This window comes from Netta rufina, assembly GCF_964035555.1.
Source record: "Netta rufina genome assembly, chromosome: 4".
NCBI lineage: Eukaryota > Metazoa > Chordata > Aves > Anseriformes > Anatidae > Netta > Netta rufina.
In genome coordinates this window covers 57,892,348-57,907,803 of record NC_140127.1, presented here as the reverse complement: position 1 = coordinate 57,907,803, position 15,456 = coordinate 57,892,348, and the positions used below count along the sequence as shown (strand labels likewise).

General features: G+C 33.0%; 1 protein-coding gene across 1 annotated transcript in view; it reads left to right on the top strand.

Moving 5' to 3' along the window:
• The window catches only part of TBC1D19 (TBC1 domain family member 19), a 45,705-nt gene that overhangs the window by 17,060 nt on the left and 13,189 nt on the right, over positions 1 to 15,456 (top strand). The window contains exons 5-13 of the mRNA XM_084285889.1: positions 326 to 400; positions 1,318 to 1,381; positions 2,303 to 2,349; positions 4,611 to 4,721; positions 5,529 to 5,601; positions 6,353 to 6,391; positions 8,332 to 8,444; positions 13,978 to 14,052; positions 14,539 to 14,601. Coding sequence (XP_084142015.1) covers positions 326 to 400; positions 1,318 to 1,381; positions 2,303 to 2,349; positions 4,611 to 4,721; positions 5,529 to 5,601; positions 6,353 to 6,391; positions 8,332 to 8,444; positions 13,978 to 14,052; positions 14,539 to 14,601 — 660 coding nt within the window. The remainder of the gene's footprint in view (positions 1 to 325; positions 401 to 1,317; positions 1,382 to 2,302; positions 2,350 to 4,610; positions 4,722 to 5,528; positions 5,602 to 6,352; positions 6,392 to 8,331; positions 8,445 to 13,977; positions 14,053 to 14,538; positions 14,602 to 15,456) is intronic.

The window sequence follows — 15,456 nt, the reverse complement described above, 5'->3', positions numbered from 1 at the left end:
AATTTGTTAGAAGTGGAAGGAAGCTTGAACATTAGGCATGTGTCAAAAATCAGTAATTGTGGAATGTGTGCTTTTTGAGTTTTGAAATTTGAATAACTCACTTAACTGGTTCTATATTGTGATGTAGATGATAAAATCTGTTTGCTCTGTTGTTTCCATTTAAACAACCATGTAAATGTTTTTGCTAATGTCAATCAGTGACTCTTGCCATCCTTTCTTATATATGACTTTATAAAACTGCATATTGTCAGTCATGGTAAAATTGGAGGGGGAAAAAAAGAAATCTTATGTATTTTTTTTATTTATTTATTTTTATGAATTTCAGGGAAGCTGGGAGAAGCGAATTCTAAAAAGTCTAAATAGCATGTGCACTGAACTCAGTATCCCACTAGCACAGAAGGTAATGTATTCCCAACTTTCTGTTGTCAAACGGTGTTTTTCTGGAAGTTAAGCCTGGTCTTGTAAGCTCGTGTTCATTGTTCATTTTGCACATGGTTATCAAGAGCTGCAAGACTGGTATCCAAGTTATTTTAGTACAGAATAAATTTCAGAGATTGTGGCAGTGTTTGCTTGAGCTGAACTTGAGAGAAGTCTATAGTCAGATCTTCCTCTGCTGTTGCACAAATTAGCCTCTTGAGGGAGCAGCATGTTGGAGAGCTAATAGGCTTTTACCAGAGCATTCCTGTGTGCAGGCTCAGCTGTATAACTTAGAGGTGCATAGCCTGTGTGCAATATGGATATACTTTGTTTACTGGCCAGCAAAGCAGCAAACTGCTAGTACCGACACATCATTATTGGTTTTATTTGTCTGCATTCTGCATTTCTTCGTTTAGAAGCTTTAAATTTAAATATTACAGAACTGGATTGTAATGTCAGAATGTTTTGTTCTTCATTTTGCTCCTGTTGCAATATGTACAATTTTTCTCTACAGTATGTAGCAAAACCTCTATAGTTCATTATAAGAGATACAGGGTGCAGCTGGTTTTACTTTTCAGTTGGGAATTTGAGGACAAAGTCTAGCAGCTCTAGCGAATAAGCAGTAAATCCTCAGTAAAGGAGGTAAATCCTGAAACCGACTATCAAATAGCCTCAAATTCATTAGCATACTCATAAAACTATTAAATTGCCACCTTTTCAACCTTTAATTGGAACCTGGGACTTTCTGCAGAAAAAGGTAACTTCAGGCTTGGAAGTGGATTTTAGCAAAGTAAGTTTGTGCTGCCAGTGCAATCTGTTTTTAAAAGTGTTACATTAATTTACATATTTTTTTTTACTCATTCTCTTAAAAAAGAAGAGTTACTTTCTTGTGTCTTTCAGAGGCCTGCAAGTGAGCAGAAAGAACTGCTTAATAAATGGAATGAAATGGGAACTGATGAACCAGGTAAGATCAACTAAAATTACATGCATTAAATATTTGTACATGGAAAAATGCCATATGTATCTTATTTATCGGTCAAAGATTAATGTAATAAATGCAAAGTAAACTGATTTCAGTCTTTTTTTTCTGATTTGTTATGTTTTATTATGCATAAACATTCACTTCATTGTGATTTTGTTTCAAGTTACTGAGCTAACTCTGAGTCAGCACTTAAAGGTTATGGCATAATACTCATTATGATGCTGTAGAGATTTATACAGCAAAGGAGTACCCCTTCTAGTGTAAACTCAAGCTAATAGAAAGAAAATGTTCAGAAGTATGGATGATTAAGCTCAGACATTTTATTAACAAAATATAAAAATAACACTTGCACAGAATAATCGATCATATCGGCTGGGAGAGCAAAGCTAAATACAGTTAGTTAATTCCCAAGTTCTCAAAAGAAATGATTTTGCTAGAGTAATAGTTTGTATCCCACGGAGTACCACCTACACAGTGACCAATACCTTTCATGGATTGCTGATGACAAGTCCCTATTTTTCATTTGACTATAGCATATTTCATTCAGCAATCTTCACTATTTTTAAAAAAACAAAAAAAAACAAACAAAAAAAAACACCTATTTTGAATATTATATCACTCCCGTGTCTGAAAGTGGTTCAATCTAAAAACTTGCATGGAATCGATAAAAGGCTTTCTAGGGCTCTTCACTTAAATACCAAGGAAAACCAAGGCACTGACTAATAGTAGCATAATCTTGGAGAGTGTGTTGTAGTTGTAACTCTGATATTTGTCACGATGTTATTTTAATCTTTGCTGTAATGCGTTATTGAAATTGCTAAATTGTGTTACAGCTATGGGAAAATTGCATGCATTTTTAATCTCTTTCGGTTTTAACATGTAATCATTGAAATCTTATTTCAGATCTAAGTCTTTTCCGGCCTGTTTATGCACCTAAAGATTTTCTTGAAGTAAGTATCATGAAAAAACTCAGTGATTGAATTGCATCCATTATAGTCTTTTATGTGAGGTGGGAAAGGTAATTTTTAAGTCTCAAGGAGACTGGTAAGCAATACAATTTGCTATTATTCCAAAAAAGCACGATTGGTATGATGGGGATGATTGTACATTGAGTGATATAATAGAAAGCTCATAAAAAGGATTTGCAGTATCTTTTTTTTTTTTTTTTTTTTGGCAATTGTCCATATGCATATTTACACTGAGACAAAAACTAGTAATAGTACTGCCTAGTACTCCTAGAACGAAGTGTGAGACCTACCCATACAATTGCCCTACTGTGTTACAGTTTGCAAACCTTTTGCTACTAAAGGGTGCTTCTTTCATTCACGTTAGCTTTTGCAGCTTATTCAGGGTCTTTTCTCTTTTTAAGAGCACCAGTGTCTGATTGGATCATTAGTTAAGGTTAATATCTTCTATAAGAGTAGCTCCATCTTATTTCTTAATTCATTTTAGATTTTAAACGGCAATACATTAAGCAATAAATAAAATAAATTGCAATGTGTGAAGCTGATAGACTGATTTCAATCAGTCTAAAGGTTGGTTGAAATTTTAGGTCATGTATGACGAATGTGAAAAATCAAACGTAACAGAACTCTGTGGAATTTGAACTCTTTTATCTATAACCAAATGATATCATTACAAAAATGAGATTATGTGATTGCTGAATCTTTAAAGTCCAAAATGACAGTATTACTCATCATTTTGCATGGTTCAAGCACGAAATGTCTTAATAAAACAGAACTTGCTTTACCAGCTATGCTTAGAATAGGAACTAACAATGGAGTAATAAGCCTTGTTGATGACGGTGAACTTAATGATTACGCAGTAGGAGGTTTGGGGTTAAAATGAGATTGAAAATAAAATTTAAAAAAACTGCATCTGTATATTTTGTCAGTTGTACAGGAACCAAATCATCAAGTACATAACAGTATAGATTTATAGAGTTAAGATGGCCTCCTCATTTGCAGAATAAAATGTAGATGTCTAATAGTGAATCATCAGTCAGAGTCAATGTATTTTAATGTTTGATGGGATTTAGTACAAGTCTAATGGAATGTCTTTTGTAGTGGTAGAGAAAATGTATCATATTTCTGATTTACGTATGAAATGTTTCATGGTTATGAATTGCCAGTACATTTCTGAATTCAACAATAAACTTTCTGTCCATTGTGTTACATTTCTAGAGTGCTTCTTGTCCAATTAGGAATATCTGAAATTTTTAATTAAACAAATTTTAATTTTCGTTTTCTATCACTGTCCTAACAATCAAGTTATGTATTTAATCTTGACCTTACAGATGTTTGCAGATGAATCCATTTTCATTTTGGACTTATCCAGTGACCATTTTTTAAAAAATATTTTCTTTCCAGAGTATGCAGTTTATTACATTAATCTTTTAATTTACAAGTCTGATGATGAGTTTATGTGATATTAGAATACTTAGAAGACTGAGAATTACAGAGATAGATTGTTGTAGAATTTTATAAGAGCAAGAAACTTATCTTAGAAAGTAACCTTGTCAGCTTAACATTATAATATCAAAATATATACCCATGGAATTAGAGTATGTAACAGACGAAATTCCTTTATATAGTCCAGTTATTTATCTTGACATTGAGTCCTTGTCTCTTAAATTTTACCCTTACTTTAGATTTTTAAATTTGTTTAAAAAAAAAAAAGTCAAATAGAAGGAAGTGCTTAGAGTTATTGTTATTTAGTAAGAAATGATTGTAGTAGCAAATTGTATAGTGCTTTGATTGAATGCTACATAGGGTTGCCAATGTAAGAACATGAATAAAAATTCTTTCAGAAAAAAAAAAGTAGTGTTATAGAATATTCTAGATATTTTAGCCATCAGGAGGATATTCTTAAGTGTTCAAATAGCTTTGATGAAGAAGCTGATTTTTTTTTTTTTAAGACTTCACTATGTAACCAGCACTTAATCTCATATGAAAAATGATTTCTGTTTTTTTATTTCATAATTTGGACTTAGTTTTCAAAGTAGAATATGTTTGCATCCTGAAAAATTTGGCTCCTTTGTGATTTTGAAAAGTTGATGTATGGTCTGATGTAATTTGGGCCTGTACATATGATAGTTTCAGGAAATGGTCTTATGCCAAATGTACTGTTTACAATACTGATGATTTTGAGAAAATTTCTGAATGTAAATTTCTGAAAATGTGCAAGGAATGACAGAGCTACCATTTTTAAGGTACTGATGAACCTTCGAAACCCAAATTATGAAAATGGAGAACAACCTAGTTTCAGAAATCATCTGGGGCTAATTCAGGTTCCTCTAAAAGTTAAAGATATTCCAGAATTGGTAAGTATAGTCTTTCTTACAAGAGGTTTCTATAAAAATTAGTTTGCCTTGCTAATGAACAAGATTCTAAACAATAATAACATTAAAATTGAGTTAAATCTCTCCTTTTGAAACCGAAAATCAGTATGAACATGTAGGGGGTCAACAGTTAAAACACAGCATAGAAAAGTCTTTTTAAAAGTAGTTTTTAATGGAAAATGAAATATAAAAAATAAATTGTCACTTGGGAAATTTCCATTTTGTGCCACAACACTGTTGATTTGTGACAAAAATATGTATATTTTCTTCATTTTTTTTGGTGTGAAAATAAACTCTAAAGACGCATTTTATTGTAATGAATTCTGTCGTTTTATTTGAGCTTGCACATGATCAAGTAAGATGACAATCAGTGTCTGATATTCTCTTAAAGTAATTTTAAATCTTGTTATACTGTCAGACTGTAAATGGAAGGAAGTGCTTGAATACAACTGTTATCATTGGAGGATAAGAGAGCTTTTCTTAAGGCTCCACTGAGAAGGTTCCTGAGGAGTTTATGCTATCCTTAACCTGATCTCTCATTTCCCACTTTATTACATACAGGCATATTTCATAGTCAACATGAAAAATGACACTAGACTAAGTATTGATGTGAGATTTTTCTCTTTTAAAAACCTGGGATTGTGTTTCATATATATGGATTTAAAAGAACTGTGTTTGGTTTAGAAAATATTTGCATTAAACCTTTCAGGAGAAATCTCATGATTTAGAGAATTAAACACTACTAATTACTTTGTTATGGTTTTGTTTTGTTTGTTTGTTTGTTTTCAGAAAGAAGATTTCAGTGAACTAGGCTTAAATACAGGACAGCTGGGTATTGATGATTCAGCACAAGTGCCTCCTGGTTAGCAAATGCTGTGTTTTAGTCATTTACTTAGAGAACTAATGCATAGAATACAGTGCAAATATCAAGCAGCTTGTGTATTTTTTCCATAATGAACCATAAATATTTATTCTGCACCTATGAATTTAATGATTTTATTGGTAAAATACAGCTAATAATAAGCAACATCAAAAATACGAAGGGTCGGATTTGAAGATTTAAAATTAGCATATTTACAGCTTGAAAATATGTTAATTTCAGGTGTTTGAACACTTCAGGATCAAGTCTGGAGGACAAACTTTTCTGTCTCCAAAACTGCAGAAAATACTGATAAGTATTTTCTTAAGTCAACCCTGCAGTGTGACACCACTAATGGATACATATAACAGAAACATCTTCTGTTATTTTTTCTGGTATACAATTATTCCTATGTGAACAGGTCTTAAAATGGCCTCTCCATGTAAAAATGGAAAACACTGAAGTTATTTTACTTTTTAAATGGAAACTTACCTATTCGAAGTCTTGGCTTTTGCAGTGTAGCGCTACTTTTGTATTTGTGTCCTTCATATGAGAAGAAATTCTTTGGTATTATTTCTTCATATTTCTTGGAAAAAGACATTGATGCTGATGCAGGTTAGTTTTTAGTGACTTTGCATTCAGCTAATTTTTACTGCTAGTGATGTGTAGTAAAAATACAGAATACTTTACTGGGTTGAGTGTCATTTTTTCTAATTTGTTTTTTGTAGTTCATTTGTATTTCTTTATTTCCTAGAGTTCTTTGAAAATGAACATGTACGTGTTGGACAAAAAGGTACGGATATGTTTTCATTTGTTTAAAAAAAACACCAACAACAGAAACCTATGAGTATTATGAATACAGTTTGTACTTTCATATCTCATATTCCTTTAGAATTTTAACAAGCTGGGCAGACGAACAAAACATAGGCAGTAATACCATTGTAATTTAGACAAGGGCAGAAAAGCAAGCATTGCAGTCTACCAGTAGCTATCAGATAAAAAACTCCACAAATATTTCATTAAAATGAAATAGGAAGCATAGACACATAACTTTCTGGTGATGACTTAACTTATGCTGCTACTGAATTTCATTTAAAAATCACAAGACTCTGGACTCCCTTCCCTGCACACACAGTTCTCATTAGTGAAATGGGTTTTACGCCAGTGCATCAGAACAACGTCTTTTTAATTTGCAGTTGCAGAACTTGCTAAATATTGCAATACTTAGATACCAGGTATACAGCTTTTTCTGAAAAAGGTTAGGAGTTTCCGTGATGGCTGAGACTTGATCCAGAAAGGAAAAAAAAACATTTATTAGTTCCAGTTCACTTATAGGAGTGTACATGCAGGGAATGTTTGAAATATACGCAACTTACAGTTTCTTGTGATTTGTGCAAAATATTATCAAAGGAAAAAAGTGGGGTGGATACCATCTCAAAAGTCCTCCATCCCTTTTTTGTTGTTGTAGTAACAAAACAATGACCTTTCTTTGTCTTCTCCTTTTGTGGTCCTTCTGTTCATTGTCTGTTCTCTGATCCAAGTGCAACTCATTAGGGTACTGTCCATCTCCCTGTTCTTTTCTTTTTTCTCCAAATCAATTCTCCACCCAAACTTACTGAGCCATTCATTTAAATCCACAATGTAACTTTTAGTCCTCATCTCGTCTCTTTAGAGCAGCCTCTATTACACAGTTGGTCTTAACTTTTTGTATGTGCAAAGACACGGAAACTTGTAAAAGTGTAAGCTAGAGTGTTGACCATGAATATTTAAGTTCATTCAGTGGGATTTCTTTTGCATACTCTATTGGATTTTAGAACATAAAGTGTTCTTTATGTCCTTGGTTGCCATGGGTGCATTGATTTTCTTTTATGCAATACATACTACCTCGTCTGAGGAGCTACATTTTATTATAATCTAATTTGTAATTCCTTTATTGTATTGTAAAACTTAATCTTGTATGTAGCAAAACTACTTTTTCATACTTTGTGTCTCAGTAAGAAACAGAAAGGTAAACAGTTTTTTTTTCTTTTTACCCCGTTCTTTAGGGGGGAAAAAAGATGACACGCCATCTGTGTTAAGAGCTCTGCTCGTTAAACAGAAAATTTGTAGACCAGTTATTCAGTACTTCAGAAGTGAGAGAAAAAGATAATTCAGTAGGTTTATAATTCCAAACCTCATCCTTCCAAACCTTTTAGATATTTTCCCTTTAGCTAATGCTTGCTGGTAAAGCAGATTGTAAGCCCTGTTCCTGAATCTTCATATTACGTGCATGTAAAGCTAAGCAACACTCCAGCTATCAGTCAGATAGGTAACGGACTAACCTCATTCTCTTGCTTTCTTTGTTGCCTGCACATGTGTTTTATTTGCCAAAATAAATGCTTGAATTCTCTCTGTATAACAAACAGCACCGAAAATAAATCTTTCAGACCCATTGCTTGCACACAAAACTGTAATAAGCTCAATAGAAGAGTAAAGAAGTGCATCAAATTCCAGTGTAATACAAAATTTCTTGGTAATACGGTCTTTTATTACTTTTTTTATTGGTCTAACAGACTAATATCCACTTCAAATATATGCAAATATTGCAGAACTCTTTTACTGTCATAGGCTGTGTAGTGTGTCTCAATTTTCACTACTCATAAAAAAAAAAATAAAAAATTGAAGTACTTGAAGTTTGGTAAACTTTGGACATCTTAAACTACATCAGTTTATTACTTGCTTTTTTTCTTGCAGTTTTAGCAGAGCAAGATAGTGCTGCAGCTCAACAGTATGTCCGTCAGGGATGCCCAACGGCACTCCGAGCTGATCTGTGGGCCCTCATTCTGAATATTTCTAATCAGCCAGAGGTAAGGAGCAAAGTGAGAGTAAAATCAGCACAAGTAGGATGTTAATATGTTAGAACAGGTCCAGAGGAAGTTGATCAGAGGGCTGGAGCACCTCTTCTATTAAGAAAGGCTGAGATAGCTGAGGCCGTTCAGCCTTTAGGCATTAGAAGAGAAGGCTCCAGGGTGTCCTTATTGCAGCTTTTCAGTACTTAAAGGGGGCTTATAAAAAAGATGGAGAGCGACTTTTTGCTGAGTCAGATAATGACAGGATCAGGGGGAATGATTTTAAACTTAAAGAGGGGAGATTTAGGTTAGAGATTAGGAGGAAATTCTTCACTCAGAGGGTGGCGAGGTGCTGGATCGGGCTGCCCAGAGAGGTTGTGGATGCCCCATCCCTGGAGGTGTTCAAGACCAGGTTGAATGAGGCCCTGAGCAACCTGATCTAGTGGGTAGTGTCCCTACCTATGACCAGGGGGTTGGACCTAGAGGATCTTTAAGGTCCCTTCAAACCTGAGTCATTCTATGAAAATACAAAGGCATGTGTACAAACACTTTTACTATTTTACTCAAGTCATCAACAATGAACTCTTCTGCAGTATCAGAAGACGTATAACTGTCAATATATCTAATATATTCATACCATAGCAATTAAAATCCATAGGTAAGTCTTTGGAGAATTGTCAGTACTTTGTTACATTTATGACCGAATTTACATGTATGAAGGCTATTTTTATTTCAATAAAAGCCTTGTATAGATTTTACTGTATTTCATGTCCTTTGAGGATGTAGTCATTTTCTCATAACACTGCAGCATTTATTGGTGACTATATAGTAGGATGATAAGATCTTATCCATAAAAATAAGTGTGAATCTTGTTCATTGGCAGCTTACCTAAGGAGTACTCATACTAAAACAAATTTTTAATAAAGTTATTTGGTCTGGAATTAGAATTACTTAGTTTATTCTTTTTATTTTTTTGAGAAATAGAGCAGGCTTTTGTTTCTCATAAGTAAAAGATGAAACTCTCTGTAGAAGAAAGAGCTGTTGAAATAATAATGAAATATTGTAAATCTTAATCAAGATGCTCAACACAAGATTTAAGTTCTTTTAAATTACTAGGCCAGCTTGACCTTTAGAAGTCTTGCTCTTCATGAGACTGGGAGTTTAATAGATATGAAATTAATGTTGTTGGTTACACTGCGTCTGCTTATATTCTGTTAAATGCTACATCTCTAACAGCATTTTTATCTTAATGTAGAAAATGAAAACGTTGAATAAAGAAGCCAGGGATTTTGTTTTGATGACAGAAAGTCAAGAAAATGAGAAAAATAATAAAATATTTCATTTTACTTTTATGTGAAGCATGAGCTATTATGGAAATAGATTTCCTAAAATTCGGTTTCTGAAATTGGCATGGACATCTTTTCTACTTCTTTTTTAAAGAGGAACACAAGCTGTGTCTGTCTATTAATATATTTGTTGGCCATACTGTTACATCCTCTAAAAGTTAACTCTAGTTTTTAGTAGTTTTTAATGTGTGTTTCTATTATGCATGAAGTATGAATATTTTAGACATTGTCCAAAGGTTAGCTTCTGCTCTGAGTGTATTAACTCGATCTACCATTAGGTAAGCTAGAGAGCAGTGTATTTGATTACATCTACTCATGGATGTGTTTTCACTTTGTAGTAATTAGTAAGGCATCTCCAACTTATGCATGTGGACATTTATGTGGACAGCTAATGTGCCCTCCCTGACGTAATATTTACCTTGTGTTAACTTTCCACACGCTTAGCAAACGATGCTCATGAACTATAGAGGAGGTAGAAAAAAACCAACTTCATACACATAAAGTATTCTTTGATTCAGTGCAGTAGACCTTCTGCTTTAGGAAATATTGCATGGGGTTCAGAGCCTTGAGATGGAGACTGTTAGGCTGCATGCAGGAAATTATTAGTGAGACAGTATTTTGTGGTGAAGATGAAAAAACTCTAGAAAGGTAAGTGGCTAGAGAATGGTAACAACAACCTGAAAGAAAAGTAAGGATGGATGAAATAATGTTGAATTGCAAATTTGTCAACAGTTTGAGATTATTGAAATAAAGGACTGGAAAACAGTTAAAAAAAAAAAAAAACAACAAAACAAACAAACAAACAAAAAAAAACACCAACACGCCAAAGAACAGAAAGAGTGTGCTTCATGAAAAAGCACGTGACTATTCTGAATCTTTTCCATCCAAATTCAGTGGCATCTGACAACTTTCATGGGTTAGTTACAAACTGCTAACAGTAATGAAGGACAACTCCTACCTTTGTCATCAATTTGGGTTGCATCCCACAGTATGAAGTGCTGAAGGACAGCATATCTGTTACAGAGCTTGGTTGTGATTGCCTCCATTGAGCAGAATAGCTAGAAAAACACTTTCTAAAGTACATTTGTTCTCAGGCATAGAGTTTTGTGCCCTTCATGCTCCTTGCTTTTTTATGAACCGAGAATACCTAGAAATGGAAGATAAATATTTTCATCAATGAGTGGGGACACTTCTCACTGAAAGTTTAACAAAACACATGCTCCAGTTAAAACCTGTTCACGTGGATATTCACCAGCATCATCTATATTATTAATTTAAATTTTTCTTTAGAAATGTAGCAGATAAATTAGCACATAACATAAGATGGATTTTGATATACTTTTCACTGATAACAGCTATATTTGGGGCATTATGTTGTCTCTATATTATTCTGCAGTTCAAATGTTACCATGAAGTAAATTAGCTAGTCAAATTCAGTCAAATAAATTGTGTCTGTATCATTCTTTTATTTAGCTTTTGGTTGGATTTTATTTTGTTTAATTTTCTAGACATACTTTATAGAGTAATATAGATAGTTTAATATATCTTAATTATAAAATAGAAGGCTGAGAGCATTCTTTAAAATGCTGTAAGCAAAGCCTACAGTGTTTGTATATATAAATATCTTGTGAGATACATAATTTTCAGTTTAGAAATATTTTTTGTTCTTTTCTAAAAGGGTTGAATGATTTGATTCTTCGATTTTGATGCAAAAGTGAATACAGTGATTGCTACTTGTAGTCATATTTGAATGCCAACGTGTACATTTATTCTGGTGTTTTCTTGATATCCGTGTAAGCTCTGCTTATGAATGAAATTACCTCTAACCTTCACTTGTGCAGAGTCTAGTTCAGGTGGATTTAACATTACATTTGTTTTGATGTCTGCACTTACTGCTGCGTGTTTATTATTTCCTGAGAAACTGACCCATCCATCTGGTATTGCTAAATTAACTCTTTTCAATGCATTCAGTGAAAGGTTTAACATTGTTTTCTTCATTAACAGAACAAAAGCACCAAAAAAAAAAAATGCAGCCTAGTGCTATACAAACGCCTTTTAAAATGAGTCCTTAATGTTTTCTGCTGCTTTGGTTTTCTAAACAATTGATTTTTGTTTTGGCATTGGGAGTTGTGGTAGCAACGTAAAATGCAGAGATTTGGTACTGTATTTGACTTACCTTAAAAAAATAATTTAAGAGCTCAGATTGATGTATGAGCATAAATTCATGAAGCTTCACAGATCTATGCATAGTAGAAAAACATCATTATCCCTATTTTACAAATTAGTAGCTTATGTAATGTGACAGAAGACTTTGTTCTAATGTGGCAGTGTTGGAACTGATCCTTAGGAGTTCCAGAGCTCACTAGGTTGCTGCCCTGAGGACCTGTATTTTGGAATCTTGCTGAATTTTAAAGGAAAATTGTCACTCACAGAAAACCTTGTCATCCTCTTCCCATTCTGTCTTACTATTTTCTCATAGTTAAAAATGACTTTCTTATCTTGCTATGCATATGTGAGGAATTGGCTAGTTGTTTGGCAAAGGATTCCCACACTGCCTTGATTGTAGACTCTGTCAAGTAATGTATCAACCGTATTAGAACTTGTGGAATTGGCAATACCTTTAAGGCATCTTGCATGCATATACAACAGAAACAGTTAATCATGCAATATGGCTAGCATAAAAAAGAAGTTTTTTTGTTTGTTTGTTTGTTTGTTTTGCTAGTTCCTGTCATAATAGGTACAGTTATTTGAGATAGGGAAAAAAAACAACCAAACACCTTTGTAGATTATTCATTTGACAGTGCTGCACAATACTGCAGTATTGGTACTTCAGAATTCTCACTTGAATATTAAGGTAATTTTCTGTAGATTTTAAGAACAGTTCTCCATCCAGACTGCTATTAGTTTTTATTTAGTAAATTTTGTCTCAACCTTTGTAAAGTGTTAGTGGATTAGTTATACCTCCTTTTTTTTTTTTTTTTTTTTTTTCAGAAAGAAAAATATTTTCCCTGTGGTACTTAGCGTTACTTAAGGAATTCTGCATTTGTCCTCTTTTCAAATTAAGTCTAATAATCTGTTAGTTCTAATAGATTTCTAAGTGTATGCTATTCACTTCTTTTCAGTTTTTGATCAATGCAAAGAACAGTTGCAGTGTTCCCTAGTCTTTTTTACTTCAATTCTCTCCCTTTAAAATGCTCTTTTGAAATTTCATCTTTTTTCCCATTATTTTGTCAAATCTTTACTCCAAGTATACATCTGTTGCAGAGAAATCAGCAGTACATATTATGTAAAGCTTGCAATATACAAGCATTTGTGTGGTGTATGGAAAGATGCTGAAATAATAATAATATAAAAAAAAAAAAAGTAAAGTGAGAGGGAGCCTTGGGACTGACGATTTAGTGTATACATTACAACAATTCAATCTAAAACAGTTGAAACAGTAATATTCAATTGCAGGCATAATGGCAGAGAGGTATTTGGGGATTTAGGAATTACATGATGATAGTGAAACATGTAATTTTTTTTATTCCTTTGCAAGGTCTTTCTTAGAAGAAAGGCATAAAATAAAGTAAAATAGCATTTGTTCTGCTACTTTCCAGTTGTTTCCCCTTTGTGTATCTTTTTTAGACACTCAGGAAGTAACTGAAGTTTAAAAAAAAAAAAAAAAGTCTGAGTTCTTTGTATTCCCCACCAGATTTTTGATATCTTTTCATCATTTTGATATCATTTCATCTTTTCAACATTTTTTTAGGTTTGTATTGTCTTAACATTAAATATTTGCAGCAGCTCACTAATGCTAGAAGTCAGAACTCATTACTGAAAAGGATCATGGAAGTAGAGGATAACAAAGAAGAAAGTCGTAATGATTTTGAGCACCGAAAAACTTTTGACTGGAAAAACTTCCAACCCAAAGGTTGGAAGATAAAAATCTTTGGTTTGAATTAGTTCCTTTATTCTCACTTGTATTAATTACCTGATATATGAATAAATATAAAGGGGAGGTATTTTTATAAAGTCTTGAGTATCTACCTAATTTCTGAGAAAGAATAAGCAGTGATGGAATACTTCCTAAATTATGCAGTGGGTATTTGAGTTTAATAAACGCTTTTTTTTTATTATTATTATTATTAAAAATTAGCTTCTGTAATTACAATATAGATTGAATTTTGTCTCATACTGATGGTGATAATATTTTTTAATTTTAGGATATCTTGTATTATGAACAACTCAAATCAAATGTGATTCAGTACGACCTTTTAGTGGACAGCCTGATTTACAAAGTAAGTAATTCATTAACCAGTGATTAAGTGATTTATATACTCATCACACCAATATCTTTATTTCTTATTTTTTTTTTAACAAACAAAATGTTAGATGGTTTGATTTTAAGGAGTGTCAGAATAATTAGGGTCGATTCATTATTGTAAACCATCTCTTTGTGCCTGTGTTGGCTCTTGCGTAAGATATTTGTTTGAGTTGACATGTTAAACAGTTGTAAAGAAATGGTAACTTCATTTGAAGGAATAACTGGTTTTGGAAGGAAAGGAAGCACTGGCATCCAAGTAGTCCAAGTTTCAATTCTAAATACTTTAATAATCAAGTTAATATTATGTTTTTGCATTTTAAAATATGGAATATGTGCTTAACTACAACTCTTTCACGATTAAATGGTGAAATGGTGTCTTACTACTCTGTTAAGCTTAGCTTCTGTAGGGAGTCTGAAAAGATGTCTTCCAGCTTCAAAGTGCTATATTTTTTGATTTCAGGATGTAAAGCTAACAGCAAGCAATGATGACTACTATTTCGTATTTGAGGATTATTTGTATCAGGTATGTAACTACTCTTTTTTCTTCGAAAAGTTAGCAAAGTATATTGCTGATACAGAATGCAGTGAGACTCTAGCCAGATGCATGTGCTGCATTACATATATTGTCCATTTGGAATATCAATACTCTAAGTTAATCTTGTACATTTAGATAGATGAAGCATGACAGGCTTCTTAAAAACTCCTCAAGGACCCTACAAGTTGTCTCTCCAATACAGAAAATATGAAGTCTGCCATTTTCTTCCTCTTTCTAGCTTTGGAGTATTGAAATGATAAACAGGAGCTATGGAGTGCAGAGAAATTAAGATAGGACCAGTATGTTCGGATTTCCAGTTTAAGAACAAAAATATTGCTTTAGAGCTATTTCAGTGACCTACTAAAATAAGTATCAAGATATTTTATTGATGTGTTTTCAAACTGAAGACATTGATTCTCTATATGTATGGTTACTTTTCAGATTGCTCCCATTCCAAAGCTGCTTCTAGCAATGGAGAACCCATCTAATTTGTAAAGAATTATCTTCATTGCTGCCTGTCAGATGCCCTTAAATAGAAGGAGATTACATTTATGAATTTCCTAATTTGTGATTGATTGCAGTGTCAACATAAATGACACGCAGCAAACTTACCATTCCCACAGTTCTTTCAATTTCATTAGTCACACCTGTTAGGTTAGACTGGCTTAATTTTTTGTTTTAGAGTTGTGTGAAATGAAGTAAGTTTTTCCTTGATGATAAAACTGCTAGTAGTCTGGAGAATAAACAAAGGAAGGAGCTGTCCTTAACATTGTTTAGCCCATAGAAGTTTAAGAATGTGTTAGTATTTAAACATACTATTCAATTATGTCATTATATTTTTAG